Below are 15,550 nucleotides of genomic sequence, written 5' to 3' on the forward strand. Positions count from 1 at the left end.
AAAATAAATACTTTCTCGTTTTAAAAACCAACATGTAAACTAATTGGCCATGAATATTGAAAATCACAACACAATACTATAGGACTGTTTCCCAACTGACTACAACATGGTCGTTTTCAAGTCCAATGTAAACGAATTCTTCTTAAACCGCACTCTTATCCTTACGGTGATTGTCTTACTATCCACTTGTTACAAACCATTAACCCGTGTCCTCGAGTGGCCTTTGGCTCTTAATGTGCGATGATTCATTAGAATATGTTATGAAAAGATGTGACAAGTAAGCTACAGAATAATCGACGTTTCATTCACGTTGGGAATCGTTATTCTAGCCTGACGATTCCCTAAAAGGATGAAACGCGAAAGATTGTGTAGCTTCTGATATAGATATTTTCATAACTTGCTACCTAGCTCTACTCACGTATTAAGCACTATTGAAGTAAATAACATTCTGCGTTGATAAATGAACTTATGACTAATTATTTTAGGTTTAAAATTAGGTTTAATTAAAAAAAAAATGCAATCTTTATTATATATATATATATATATATATATATATATATATATATATATATATATATATATATTAAATTGTGATTCAATGAATTTCAAAAAACTCTCATTGAAATGAATTTCATATCAAAGATTTTTTATTATTCTAAGCAAGACAAAGAATGCTTTAGAAAGTTCATCTCCTTAACCTATAGGGTTTTGATGTCTACCATCTCATCAGAGGAGAGAAAATATTAGCAAATACTTATAAGGTATGCACCCTATTTGCTAAAGTCAGTGAGACATGGAATCTCAAAGTCAAAATAATAAATTTATCAGAAGTTCTGTAAATCCTCCTACTACAGGACTTCTGATAAATTTATTATTTTGACTTTGACTTTCCATGTCTCACTGACTTTAGCAAATAGGGTGCATACCTTTATTAGTATTTGCTAATATTTTCTCTCTCTGATGAGATGGTAGACATCGAAACCCTATAGGTTAAGGAGATGAACTTTCTAAAGCATTCTTTGTCTTGCTTAGAATAATAAAACATCTTTGGTATGAAATTCATTTCAATGAGAGTTTTTTGAAATTCATTGAATTACAATTTCCTGTGACTTTTAGTTATTCCCTAAGCTCAAGTCTCAACCTTAGAGGCTGCCGTTATGAGATGATTGAGGAGATGAAATAGGTTGTGACGAGGATCATTAACACACTTACACAAGAGGACTTCCACGGTTGCTGGAACGATACAAGTGCATTGCATTGCAGCCGGAGGAGATTACTTCGAAGGAAGCTAGAGTTTCATGTGTGTACTATAAATAAAAGTGCCCACATGAAAAAAGCATGGAAACTTATTGACGGCACCTCGTATATAATAATAATTAATATATGAAAATAAATAAATAAAATAAATAAATAATGAATAGTTAACAAATTCTTAATGAATTGATAATTAACGTTTTTATTTAGAATTCGACTTTTAAAAAAAAAATTACAAATTGATATGATGTACGTACCTGTCACGGAACGAAGATGGCATGTTCCAAAAATTACGTAAATTGGCTAAGTATTTTTTTTTCTTTTAACTAAGAAAATCACATTTTATTACAAAGCGAAGGATTATTTTTTGATCCGCCATTGTTTATAAATAAAGAGGAGACAATTCAGTAGGTGTGTCAGAAATTTCGTGAAAAATATTGAATAATTCCACTCCGTCTTTCCAAGCTTATAACTACTCGAAAAATGTAACTCAAGCCCTAATTGTTTTTTTTTTTATTAAAGGAGCAAGGACCAAGGTTTCATTAAAAAAACAAACAAAAAAAAAAACAAACAACGTGTTTTTTTTAAAAAAAAAAAAGGTTTTAAACTTCGGACTTTACAGGTAAATTTCTAAAAAAACACTACTTTTTTGTTTTAAATTTGAATATATTATTTATTGATCTTTTATCTTCAATTTGTGATATATAACACTTTGGTGAGTATATTAATTATTTACATTTTAATAGACATTTCAAAATGGGAGGCGTGAATTAATTCGACTCCCTGCCTTTCCAATCTTATAACTACTCGAAAAATGTAATTCAAGCTCTAATTTGTTTTTTAAATTAAAGAAGCAAGGACCAAGGTTTCATTTAAAAAAAAAGAAAAAGAAAATGCAACGTGTTTTTTTTTTTTTTTTTTTAAGTTTTAAACTTCGGACTTTACAGGTAAATTTCTAAAAAAACACTACTTTTTTTTATTTAAATTTGAATATATTATTTATTGATCTTTTATCTTCAATTGGTGATATATAAAACTTTGGTGAGTAAATTAATTATTTACTTTTTAATAAACACTTGAAAATGGGGAGGGGGCGTGAATTAAAAAAAACTTTTGTCTAAAATATTATATTCAGTTTATTGAAAAGAGCATAAAATTTCACATTGACCCTGAAAATATCGTAAAAATTGAATCAATAGAAAAATTTTGATAGACTTTAAAGTTTAAAAATTGAAAAATACTGAGCTCGTAAAATTCAATTAATTTCATTACTGTTTTTTAAAAAATAAAAAAAATATTTCTATTACTTTTAAAACAACTTTAATAGTTTATTTTGGAATTATAATCCATAAAGAAAATAAACAACCCACTTTTAAAAGAGAAATTACGAGTTTTTTGTATTTTATTCGCAGTTTCGTGTTAGGGGTGTCAAAAATTCCTACAAAAATTCTTATACACCTAACAATTCAGCCCGAACTATCGAGATGACAATCAGCTTTGTAATGGCTACACTTTCCTATTAAAATCGCTAAAATTCGCAAAAAAAAAGAAAAGATTTTTTATACATAAAAAATACGTGTTTTTTTTTTGTTTTTTTTTTTAATATGACATTTTCGTTCCATGACGGGCATTATAAAGTTGTTTTTTTTTCCGTATATTTAAAAAAGAAAATTGAGTCGAATTCCAAATAAACACCTTATTTTACTGAAACCTTACATTGTAACATCTCGATAGAAACTGGGGGTTTGTATTACTGTACACATAGATTCGAAAAAGTTGTCAAAAAACAAATATATAACAAATAAATGTTATCAAAGGCAAGATAAGTTACTTTTCTACCTAACTGGATATATTTTTTGTGTTTTTATTCAGTGTAACATGTTTATTCAGCTCAAAAAACATGCAGTGTTTACCGATGTATTGGAAAATTCAAAATGGCAGCCGACTCTCTCTCGGAGAGGGTACGTTTGGGAAAAGGTATTATAAATAATAAACTAGACAAAATACTGTTAGAAATTCGCTCAATATATGTTACCGTGACATAAGTTGACATGTATTCGGTTGTTTTCTAACAGTATTTTGTCTAGTTTATTATTTATAATACCTTTTCCCAAACGTACCCTCTCCGAGAGAGAGTCGGCTGCCATTTTGAATTTTCCAATACATCGGTAAACACTGCATGTTTTTCGAGCTGAATAAACATGTTACACTGAATAAAAACACAAAAAATATATCCAGTTAGGTAGAAAAGTAACTTATCTTGCCTTTGATAACATTTATTTGTTCTATATTTGTTTTTTGACAACTTTTTCGAATCTATGTGTACAGTAATACAAACCCGAAACTGGTTGTGTTGCGCCGTTTGCGCTAAAACAAAAAAAAAGCAAGTTATTCGTATTATATATATATATATATATATATATATATATATATATATATATATATATATATATATATATATATATATATATGACAGCCCCTTTAAGAAATACGTTTCTTATCGTTGAGCACTTTCTGTTGAATTAAAAAGTCGGTCAATTTAGCTCTTATGCGTAGATCATCGTATAACGATTTGATCACTGTCTGTCTGACGTAATGAACATTTAAATTAAAAATGTTTAAAAATTCAACGCTATTTCACATGATTAATGGTAGCCGAATGGATACGGCCTTCGCTAATCGAGCCAGAGATGTCTCGTGTCGCGGGGTTCGAATCGTTCGACTGGTAGTAATCATGACACCCTGCACTGAAGAATCCCGAAAGGATGAAACACTAGTGTCTGTAGGAATTTAATTATTATAGTAAAAAAATAATTATATATATATATATACATATATATATATATATATATATATATATATATATATATATATATATATATATATGTAGGGGACTATTCGCTAACTTAAATTAAATCACAAAAAAACACAGCGGTGGTGATGGGAACGATACACGTCCACTTGATAATAGTATTAAGTTATTAAAGTTAGCTCAAACTAAATTTAACGGAATATGAAGCCGCAAAAGTCAGTGCTTGCTAGATTGAGTGTCCAAAAAAAAAAAAAAAAACTGATGTGAAAAGGGGGCGGAGTTACGTGAAATGTTAGTAGCAGCATTGCCACGGCCTTATAAAACTAGGTGGCTTGTGTTGAAGGCTTATTCATGTCCTATTATCAGGAATAACGCACAAGTTTGTTGTCTTGCAATAAATGTGCGAAACTGCATAATTCAATTTTAAAAAAGAAAAACAAAACGGACGATTCAATCATACACGTTTGTATTTACAACTTGTTTTTTTTTTTGTTGTTGTTTAATCAGCACTCCTGAAAATCATCAAAAATGTCTTGTCAAGTTAGCAGTAAGTGTTATTTTTTTTTTTTTTTTGCCGTTGTTTTTATTTGTGTAAAACTTGATTCGGTGCTTATTTATTTATTTTTTTTTTTAAATTAACTTTTAAAAAATGTGTAAACTCTTTCAGTTGCGCACCCTTCACGGAACGAAGATATTATACTCCAAAAATCACGTAACTTGATCAAGTACATTTTTATATAAAGTCATTTTTTTTTTTTTTACGATTTTTAGCGATTTTAATAGACTGTATTACAAGGCTGATTTTTTTATCTTGATAGTTCGGATTGAGTTGTCTTACCTCTGTATTCTTTTACTTTTTTTATTTTTTGTTTGACATCGGCTGAAACGTGGAAAAACCAATAGTATTAAAATTATTATAAAACATGGCGGATCAAAACCCTGTGTCTTGATTCATCATAAAATTTGATTTTCTTAGTTAAAAAAAAACAAACAAACAAAAGAAAACAATTACTTGATCAATTTACGTGATGTTTGGAATATGACATCGTTCCGTGACGGACACGTACATTATAAAGATAGTTATGTTTGTTTTGAAGCTAATAGGTTTAATTCTAAATAAGCACCTTTGGTTCAATTTTTAGATGAGGGATACAACTTTTTTTTTTTTTTTGTGTCGGAAGTTAAACTTTGTAGCAGTCACGATCATTTTTGCCATTAGCCTTTGGGAAAGGCAATCCTCATCCTCTCCTTACTTAAATATAGACGTTTCACGCTGGCACATTTACCGAGGTTTATCCATTGTTTCTCTGAATAGTAGGCTCATTCCCTCGACACTTCCAATATTTGTTGTGTGCCCCCCCCCGGTCCTTTTTTTTTATTATTTTTTTTTAACATCACCTTAACCTTAAGAAGGAGGGGGTACGGGGTGAGATTAATAATATGAATAATAGAATACAAATTATCTATCCTCATCTAAAAAGTTAAATTATTCTTTGCTATTTTAAGGGCTGTCTCCCTTGTTCATCCGTAAAAAAAAAAAAAAAAAAAAAAAAACGATAGTAAAAACGTTCCTTTTTTAGTTGACGTTTAGATGAGCGAAAAGTGCCTATAAGTGCATAAAACCGCCGGGAAGGTACGTCCGTGTCTATTAATTTAGGTATGGAAGCACAAAATGGATACAATTTTCAAATATATTATGCTTATTTTTTTCACCACCTTATATATAAAAATATGTATATATAAAAATATGTAAAAAAAAAAAAAAATGGGTGCTTGTACAGTTTAATCAAGACCTTAAAAAAAAATGAAAATATCGAGAAAAAAAAAAGGTTATATTGTACGTATTCGTTATGGGACGAAGTTGTTCTCCGAAAAAATTCACTTAATTTCATCAAGTATTTTTTTTTTTTTTTTTTTTTTTACAGCGAAAAAAAAAAACAATTTGTTATGATACCGAGCAAAAGATTCGATTTTTAGGAAGAAAATAGTAATAAAGATGGGGAGGGAGTGTCGGCACTTTAACTGGAGTTATCTCCCCGTGGCATGTGCAACAAATTTCCTAATGGCTGACTTCAACGCGCTCTCACAAAAACGTGTTTTTCTGCTGTAAAAAAAAAACAAAAAAAAAAAACAAGAAAACTACTCGATCAAATTAAATGAATTTTTTTTCGGAGCTTCAGTCCAAAACAGATGCGTACAATATAACCTTTTTTCGATATTTTCATTTTTGAATGTCTTGATTAAACTGTACAAGTACCGAAGAATGAAAATAAGAATTGATTCAAAAAAAAAAAATTGTGGTGTTTCTGCGTTAAATGCAAATAAACCTTTTTGTTGTTTCATGGATGTGTAAAAAATAAATAAAAAAATTAAAAAAAATACAATTTGTCTATTTTCTTTAAACATTCAGTTTCTAATGCAACTTTCTAGTAAATCGATCACCCATTTTAGAACCACTCGACGTTTTTAAGCCAAACTTCACGAATTTAGCCTTTTTAAGCAGTTTAGCCTTTTTTTTTTTTTTTTTTTTTTGCCTGTTAAAATAATTTCCGAAAAAAAAAATAAACTGCTTTAAAATAAAAGCTGAGCAAGCAGTCAGCACCCCCTACAAATATTTAAATAGTGACTGGTAAATTTTTACGACCTGCCCCAGGCCAGCACGCCAACCTTCCCATGTTAAGAACGGCTTTCAGAATAAACACCCGCCAATCTCGAAAGCCGTTTTTAACATGGGGAGGTTGAGGGGGGTTATTCCGAAAGCCGTTCTTAACATGGGGTGGTTGGTTGGGTCTTTATACTACGCTGGAGCAGGTCGTAAAAAAAAATAATTTTTTTTTTTCATTTTTGATAATCTGCTAAAAAAAATTGAAAAATAAGTAAAATAAAAAATTAAAAAAAAAAAAAGTGGAGAGGGGCAAGCTTCTTCAGACCCGCCCAAAACTTTTTAAGTGAACGTTGTCTTTGCCTCATTTTTTTTTTTTTTTTTTTTATCCTATTAGTTAATCTTAAATTCACGACGCACCTACAACAAATTTAAAATGAACTCTGAAATTAATTCTTAAACTACAATACAACGCTAAGCAATACCACAACAGTAAAACAATGTTTTCAGAAAGTTTTTTTTTTCTTGTTCACAATATTTTCACAAATAAAATTGCATTTTTCAATTAAATTTTTTTTTTTTACTTTTCTTAAACATTGAATGTTTATCTGGTTCAATCGATCGTGTTATAGTAATATAACGTCACTGGTGACGAATCGTTTTCTCGCCCAATCAAAATAGAGTTTTTTTTTTTTTTCTTTCTCACGCGGGTCATTTATCTTCGTACAACGCACGTGTACGTTTATAAAAAAATAAAATAAAAAATAAAAATTAAAAAAAAAAACGGTTTTCGGGGAATTTCCCGAAGGTCACTAGTGCACAATTATTCGGTGAGAATGTTTTGTATTTTTATTTTACTGCTTTTTCTGTCAAATTTGTCTGACGGAAATTTCTTCCAATCTTTTCAATACTGTTGTCTAACATTGTTTTTTTTTATTAGCAAATTGCGTAGCAACTATTTTTCCTCATTCATAGAATCCAGCAAAGCAAAAGCAGTCTTCAAACAGTTTTTTTTTTTTTCAAATAAACGTCAAGTTAGAGTGTTATGTTTTGTACGTGTATCTTTTATTTTCTCGACACCTATTTAAGAAAACATATATTAGTGTTGGACCGATTAATCGGAAAAATCGGAACATTTGGGAGTGTCGAAATCGGAAAAATTGGTGCTTATTTTATGATGCCGAAAACGATTCTTTTCCTTGCCTTTTATTTGATTTTGGGCAAATGTGTAGTTTAGCGGCGTAAATTATTTGACAGACAAAATATCATTAAAAAAACAAACTTTTTTATATAAAACACATTATTAGACCGTAAGGCTGAAATAAAGTCCGAAATTTTTCATTTTTATTATTTTTTCATCATTTTTATTACAATAAATATATAATATTCGAGGTCGCCATCTTGTTTTTAAAAGTTTATCTTTCTATGGTTTGACCTTTACGTTTTTTCATGAATTATGTTTTGCCACCATATTTTTTTGTAGTGAAAGGGCATAAAAAAAGACCAAATTTGGTCTTAGCGGCCAATCTGTCAAACTTTAAAAAGGCCAGATTTTAAAAGCGATACAGCGGCTGCTTCGATTGTTGTACATTTAGGCTAATAAAAAAATGATTAAAAAAATAATATAAATGAAGGGTTTTTTTTCTGGTTTTATTTCCGTCTTTGGGTCTAATGTTTTATATAAAAAGAAATAGTTTTTATAAATTTTTGTTTGTCAAATAATTTACGTTGCTAAATAATTTACCTGATTTTGCACCTTTGGTACTAACGATAAACTAATATATGCACATTTAACATGTATTTTTATGGTAATCAGAAAATATGACGACTCTATAATTACATAATTTAGAGGTTTATAAAGAATTGGAATCGCCTCATCATGCTAACAAAGATACCCGCGCTTTGCTGTACACTTGCAAGTGAATATTGTAAGAACAACTATTGCCTAAGGTGTTTAAAAAAAATTGTAATTACCTCTTGAAGTGACTGAAATCCAACCATGAACTTTAAAGCAAAAAGTTGACACTGATATTGTTACACATAAAAATAGAAACTGTCACAATAGTTAACAGTTGTTTATTATCACAAACACATTTTTATCAAAAAATAAAACAAAGAAAGTTGTCCGGCGATATGATGGCGGCCCCCGGCATGTTGACGAACCTGAACTTTGTGTGCAGTGTGCACCATCTCTAGGTTAGGGAGTTTATGAACAGCCGAACCAAATATGACTTTAACCTTTGACCTTGAGCTTGAAAAATGGTGTGCACCATCCATAGGCCAGATATCATCATGTCACGTTTGGTCACGATCGGTCTAGTGGTATAGGCTGTAAAAGAGTTGTGTGCGCACGTGCGCGCGCACACCCACACACACATCGGAATTCTATCGATTAAGAACAAAATTTCATCTTTTTTTTTTTTAATTTTCTAGATCATGAATTTTATTTTTTACGTATATTTTTTCTAAATATAAACATATAACTAAAAATTATGAAAAATTGGTTATATTCAAGTTTTGTCACGTGTTTTCAAAGGCTTTGTGTGGAGACGTCGGCTTCTAAATGAAACGAGTTTTAATTTTTTTTTTTTTTTTTTTTTTTTCAAATTGTATTTTTATAAAATAAGCAAACGAAGAAACATTGTTTCTGGATTTTCTCATTTGTTTGTATACTTTAAAAATATTTTTTAAATTACTTTTTATTAAACTTATGCTTATGTGTGATTAGTTGAAAAAAATAATAAACGCACACTAAATATTGTTTTTAAAATATTAATTTTGAAGAGCGCTCAAACAATTTTCGTCTGTATTTTATTTTACTTTTTTTAACATTTGAAGTTCTTTCTTTTCCTTAACTAGGTCAACTCAGAGGGTAACATAAATCTAGGGTAAATTTTCCACCTTAACAATCACATTTAAAATGACTTTTATAGGTTTTCGGGTATGCTGAGAACGAATATCTCATTCCAAATTTGCGCAGTTAACATGAGAGGTGGGATGTTTTCTAACACACACATGCGCATTACTTATTCAGTTGGAAAAAAAAAACATGCCTACCAGTAATGGATTATATTGGATAATAAAGCTGTTAATATTCATAAAACTACTTGTCGGCTCCAAATTTGAATGTGATATTTGTTTTCAGCATACCCGAAAACCTATTAGAAGTCGTTAATTTAATGGTGAGAGCCGAGGTGGTGAGAAAGTTTTAAAAAATAAATAAATAAAAATTAATAAAAATACAAATTCGAGCATTGTTTTGCTAAACCTTTTTAAGTCGTAGTAACGTGACGTCAGTGTTAACAAATAGTTGTCTCAGCCAATCAAAATACAGCATTTGTTTCAACAAGCTGCGAGCACATGTTGCATTTTCTAGATTTTTCCACCTTCAGACTATTGTGTTTGCGAACGAAGTGCGCATTTCATATTTATTTTCACAATTAGCTAGTTTCACTACTTTTATCGATTTCTAAATGTTCGATGAGACGCGACGCGTTGATCAAATATATTGAGTCTTATTGATGAATTTTTTGCATTGATTGTCATTAATAAATGAAAATTTGTTTTATTGCGAACGAACGTATATTACCCCTCCCAACTACAATTTTTGCCCTACGACCGACAACTCAATCCGAACTATCGAAATCAAAATCAGCTTTGTAATGACTACAATTTCTTGTTAAAATCGCTAAAATTCGTAAAAACAATGTTATATATATTCTAGCAAAAATGGTAATTAGTAAAAACCCGAGAAAGTGCTCAATACTATTGCAGAGTAAATATATATTTTTTATTACCGTTTTATCTGCTTAGTTACACATGTTTCGGTTACCGAATCGTGTCAACGATCCAGTAACTTCGTCAGACTTTACAGAAATATATATATATATATATATATATATATATATATATATATATATATATATATATATATAAAGGAGATTAGAACAATAGTCTAAAGAGCAGAGTGTATTTTAATGTAATAGTAAAATTACTAGTTTAATTAAAATACAGGAAAGAAAAAGTGCTCGTTGTAATTTAGATATATAATAAGCTCGATAGGTAAATATCCTAGAGCTAATTTAATATTTAGTAATGTGATTGGTAATTTAAAAATCAAATTATAATTAAATTAAAAATCCATTTCATAAGAAGGAACAACAACAAAATCAATTATTTGTACGATCGTTTCGGAAAACAGTGTTTTTATTGTGGTAGACATCAAGTTACGGATAATAATTATTACATATAGTTTTTTAACAAACAAGGTTTCCTCATCAGCAAATATTGTGAAGGGTTTTTATTAAATGTAAAAGACACCATAAATAAACCTAGCATTAAAAGTAAGGCAGATGTATCTGAATGTAGAGTGGATGTTGATGTCGCCCAAATTCTTTGTTCATATCCTCCAACTTTTCTTTGGTTAATCGGATCACACTCTGAATATTTTTCAATTGATTGTCTGTAGTAGTCATTTTGCTGTTCAATTTCGAGGAGTCCTGTCTGTAATGGTTGGGATATTCCAAGAGAATTCTCTTACATCGTTAAAATTCAATGAACACAGGCTGTGCTAAAATAAAATTAGATTTCGGGGTTTGTATTACCACTATGTTATTAAGAAGAGTAACTTCTTGCCTTTGGTAATATTCTTTTGTTATATTGTTCTTTCTTTATCCCTTTTCCGGGTTTTTTTTTTTCTTTGTCTGTATTTAAAAGTACCCTTTAAATTCGGTTGGTTGACATTTTTTGAGGAAGCGACGGGGCACTTACCCCCCCCCCCCCACATACACACACACACACTCACTAAAAGAAGCGGTCAGGTAGTCTAACAAACGCGTACCTCCAAGCCTCAAAGGTCCCAAAGGTGAAGTTTCGTGTCACAAACATTACTTAGAACTAGAGCGGAAGGGGCGTGGTGGATCGTGAAATAAATATATTTTAATTTGTGCAGATTTCCGATTTATTATTACAGAGCCTTTGTTGAATATTATATTGTACCTAATATACAGTAGTGATTTAAAAAAAAAAAAAAAAAAAAACATGAGTGCCGTCAGTTAGAACCGAAACCAAAACACTTAAGCTCTAGCCACGCCTCCTACTAGATAGATAGATACTTAGATAGATAGATAGATAGATAGATAGATAGATAGATACTTAGATAGATAGATACTTAGATAGATACTTAAATAGATATAGATAGATAGATACTTAGATAGATAGATAAATACTTAGATATAGATAGATAGATAGCTAGATAGATAGCTGCTTGGATATAGATAGATAGATACTTGAAAAATGTCAGCAAAGCAAAATCAACATTTTGCATTTTAACTTGCCGATACATGTCTGAACGTGTTATTCACCCACCCATCCAAACAAAGATTCTATTTGTAATAAACTATCCTTCGTGTATAATTATTATTTCATACTAAATTCAATGTCATGTGACCAGTAGTTTAAGAGTTTCTCGGTTAAATATTTACGCACACATACATCTATTGTTTTATTTATACAGATGAGCGTCTCATCGTAGTGAATGCTCTGACGAACTGCAAGCATTTGTACCCCCCCCCGACAAGCAACTAAATCCCACCCCTACACAGAGATCCCTAGATGTAAGAATGTTCTACTACAGTAGTTTCTTCCCCAAAACTGCTAGACTTTGGAATTCCCTTCCGGGTCCCTGCTTTCCCAACTGTACTGACATGCAGAAGTTCAAGTGTAAGGTGAACCGACGTCTTGCTGCCCAACTCCTTACATTATACTCCAATAGCTTATGTCCTTGATAATATCCCCCTACACCAAAATAAAAAAATAAAAAATTTTAATCTCTTTTCCAGTTTCTTATCATTTTGATCTACAGGGGCTTGAAAATATTGTTAATGCGATTATTGCCTATATTGCAACATGTATTAGAATTGTTTGTTTTATTTTCAGGTCCATTTCCGGTAATTGAGCAGTACTTGCAAATCGCCCAAAGCCAATTGGATTTTTATCCGGACACTTACAAAGTAAGCACGAACCATTTAACTATTGGGGTTTGTTTTATGATAGGCAGCCATACAAAAAAGCGGTAAAAGAAACAAATACATAACGAACTAGCAGGGAGACCTGACGTTTTCCGGGATTGAATGATCAACAAATGTTTTACACATCCATATTTTTATTGTCACAGTTTTTAATCAAATCGATTGATTGCCTGTTTTAGTCGGGAACCCATTGTGGTGCACCTGGAGGACGCTTCATATGCCTCCCCGCAGTGACTTAGTCCAAATACATTGTAGTCAACATTACACTGTAGAGAACGTACTGTTGATCTTATAAAATTACTTACTGCTTATGCGGTGATACTGGTTAGAATAAAAGTCTAAAATGCAAAAGTCGAGTATAATGCTTTAATTGTGCTCTAAACAGAAAGATTCATTTCGAAAGTACCCCTGTCATATCAAAGAACCTACTGGTGACTTTTATATGCTGGGCCTTTCTGCTTATGTGGTAGTAAAACATGTGACGTTAGACTGTGTAAGGTGGTAACTTTGGTCAAAATAGCCTGTTCCCTCTTTCCATCTGACTTTTTCGATTATCGATACTTACTGAAAACCTTCCACGACAAAAAAAAAAAAAAAAAAAAAAAAAAAAAATCAGCCCAGCCGTTTCAGTGTCTATAAAGAACTCTCTCTCTCTCTCTCTCTCTCTCTCTCTTTCTCTCTCTCTCTCTCTGTTTCTTTTCTGATAGATGCTACTAAAAGGAAGATTAATTACTCTTCTAGCTAGCTGAATAAATTTTTAGTGTTTTTACTTCGAAACGTCCATTCGAGTTGAAAAATAATTACTGAGAACAAAAAAAGATAGCCGCAATAATGACTTAAAAAAAAAATACCAATATATTGTTAGAAACTCACCCAATAAATGTTATCATAATATTTAATGAGTGGATTTCTATCAGTATTTTATTTATTTTTTTTACTGATTCTTGGAATTCTAAAGAAAAGGGCATCATACCACCATCTTTGTTCTCATTTTAACTGAAGCGCAAAGCACTAGCTGCATTTCACACTTAAAACGCTTTAAAATCAGTTAAAAACCAGAAACTTATCCAAATAGAAGAGGAACTTATCTTGCCTTTGGTAACAGTTGTTTTATTTACTTTTTTTTTTTCGTACTTTGGTCTATTATTAGAAAACAACCCCAACTTTTATAAGGAACAAAACAAAAAGCTAGATTTATTTATGTAAAATCGTTGGTTCTTATTCAAAATACAACCTAATTAAAACAAAATTACAGAAATCTTTATGTACATAACTGTCACAGAACAGAAAGTCATATTCTAAAAGTCATGTAAATTGATCAAGTAGTATTTTTATATATAAAAACCATTTTTTTTTTTTTTTTTTTTTTTTTACGATTTTTAGTATTGTTGCCATTGCAAGACTGATTTTAAAATTTCGGTAGTTTGAATTGAGTATTCTTCCTTTATTAAATATGACAGATTTTTACGAAGCGGTTAGCAATAAAGATGACCGCTGACATTCATGTGTTGGCGGCCAGCTTTGTTGGCTACCACTTTGTAAAAGTGTTTGTTAACCCCACGTCTGGCTCTTACATGCATCTATCGGACCCCATATCCGGTTCTTGCACGTGTCTATAATATGAATTTGACTCTCTTACGCATCCCAAATAACACTTATGCCAGATATGGTGCAATTCTCACCAGTAGTTTTGGAGCCTAACAAATGTTTACGATTATTATTATTTATAATAGCAGTATGCTAAGTAAGACACGTAATTTATCATATGTAGTAATGATGTTGACCTTTTTTATTTTCTTTGCAGAACACATCATATGTGTACTCAAATCCGATGAGCATAAAAAATGAAGACCCTTTCTTGGTAAATGAAAGCTACGATAAATTAATGATGCCAATGTTATCGTTGAATTACCAAAATGTGGATACGATACCAGATTCGAATCCAAACGCCGTCAATTCACCTGAACCTCCACCTGAACTCTTAAACTTGGATGACATTAAACCGGGATTTATAAGCGACTTTATGCCAGTCTCGAATCCAATTGACCAATACAATTCCGGTGAGTAAGAAACATTCCATCTTGGGTTTTTTTCATTATTAGCGATTCCTCTCTATTTACATAAAAATCTCTTGTCGTCTTAACGAGCAGCAGAAACTTGTAGAGGGCAGGATGGCCTGATTATGTTTCAGATGATCCCATCCTCCATGTGTGTTAAGTAGTGATTGTAGAAGGATTGAAAAGCAAAATTTCGCATAATGATGACGAAAACATACTGATATATATATATTAGTGAAAGAATGTAGATTTATTTACATAAATATACATGAGAAATAATAAGGATGTAGATAGTAAGAATAAGGGTCTGTTGAGAATAAATCTGTTGAGAAAGGAGTAACGTTACTTGCAGTTAGTTAGGAGAGTTGGTTTGGTGGCCATGCCCACCAGGAGCGGGTTCTTCGTTGAATGGTCGAGAGTTCAGTGGAAAAGAAAGAGATATAAGAAACAGGAAGTGACGTGATATGTTGCTCTCCGGTTATCAGTGTTAAAGGGCGACAATCGAGTTCGCCTGGGAATTTCAATTCCCACAAACTATACAACAAAGAATCTCATTTAATTTTACTTTATTTTCTTTTTTTTACAATAATAAAAAATACTAAATACCACCTTTCACTCCATAATAAAGACCAATTTGTGTAACGTTGTACACGCGTTTACACATGTAGACCCAACACGTTGTAGCAGAGTACGTCACAAGGAACATAAGACAAGTAATAACTCGACTCTTTTTTTATTTTTATTTTTTATTTTTATTTTTTATTTTTATTTTTTATTTTTATTTTTTATTTTTTTT

At 30.9% G+C, this 15,550-nt stretch overlaps 1 protein-coding gene across 3 annotated transcripts in view; it reads left to right on the forward strand.

Annotated features, from left to right (window-relative positions):
- Positions 1 to 4,357: 4,357 nt before the first annotated feature.
- The window catches only part of LOC145293088 (SAM pointed domain-containing Ets transcription factor-like), a 34,791-nt gene continuing 23,598 nt past the window's right edge, over positions 4,358 to 15,550 (forward strand). The window contains exons 1-3 of one of the 3 annotated variants that reach the window (XM_080139451.1): positions 4,358 to 4,613; positions 12,606 to 12,679; positions 14,502 to 14,757. In XM_080139451.1, coding sequence (XP_079995577.1) covers positions 4,595 to 4,613; positions 12,606 to 12,679; positions 14,502 to 14,757 — 349 coding nt within the window. In that variant the 5' untranslated portion in view covers positions 4,358 to 4,594. The remainder of the gene's footprint in view (positions 4,614 to 12,605; positions 12,680 to 14,501; positions 14,758 to 15,550) is intronic. The other 2 variants (XM_080139449.1, XM_080139452.1) reach the window with 2 other exon arrangements.

Source organism: Euprymna scolopes, chromosome 14, assembly GCF_053919585.1.
Source record: "Euprymna scolopes isolate OS-2025 chromosome 14, ASM5391958v1, whole genome shotgun sequence".
NCBI classification, from domain to species: domain Eukaryota; kingdom Metazoa; phylum Mollusca; class Cephalopoda; order Sepiida; family Sepiolidae; genus Euprymna; species Euprymna scolopes.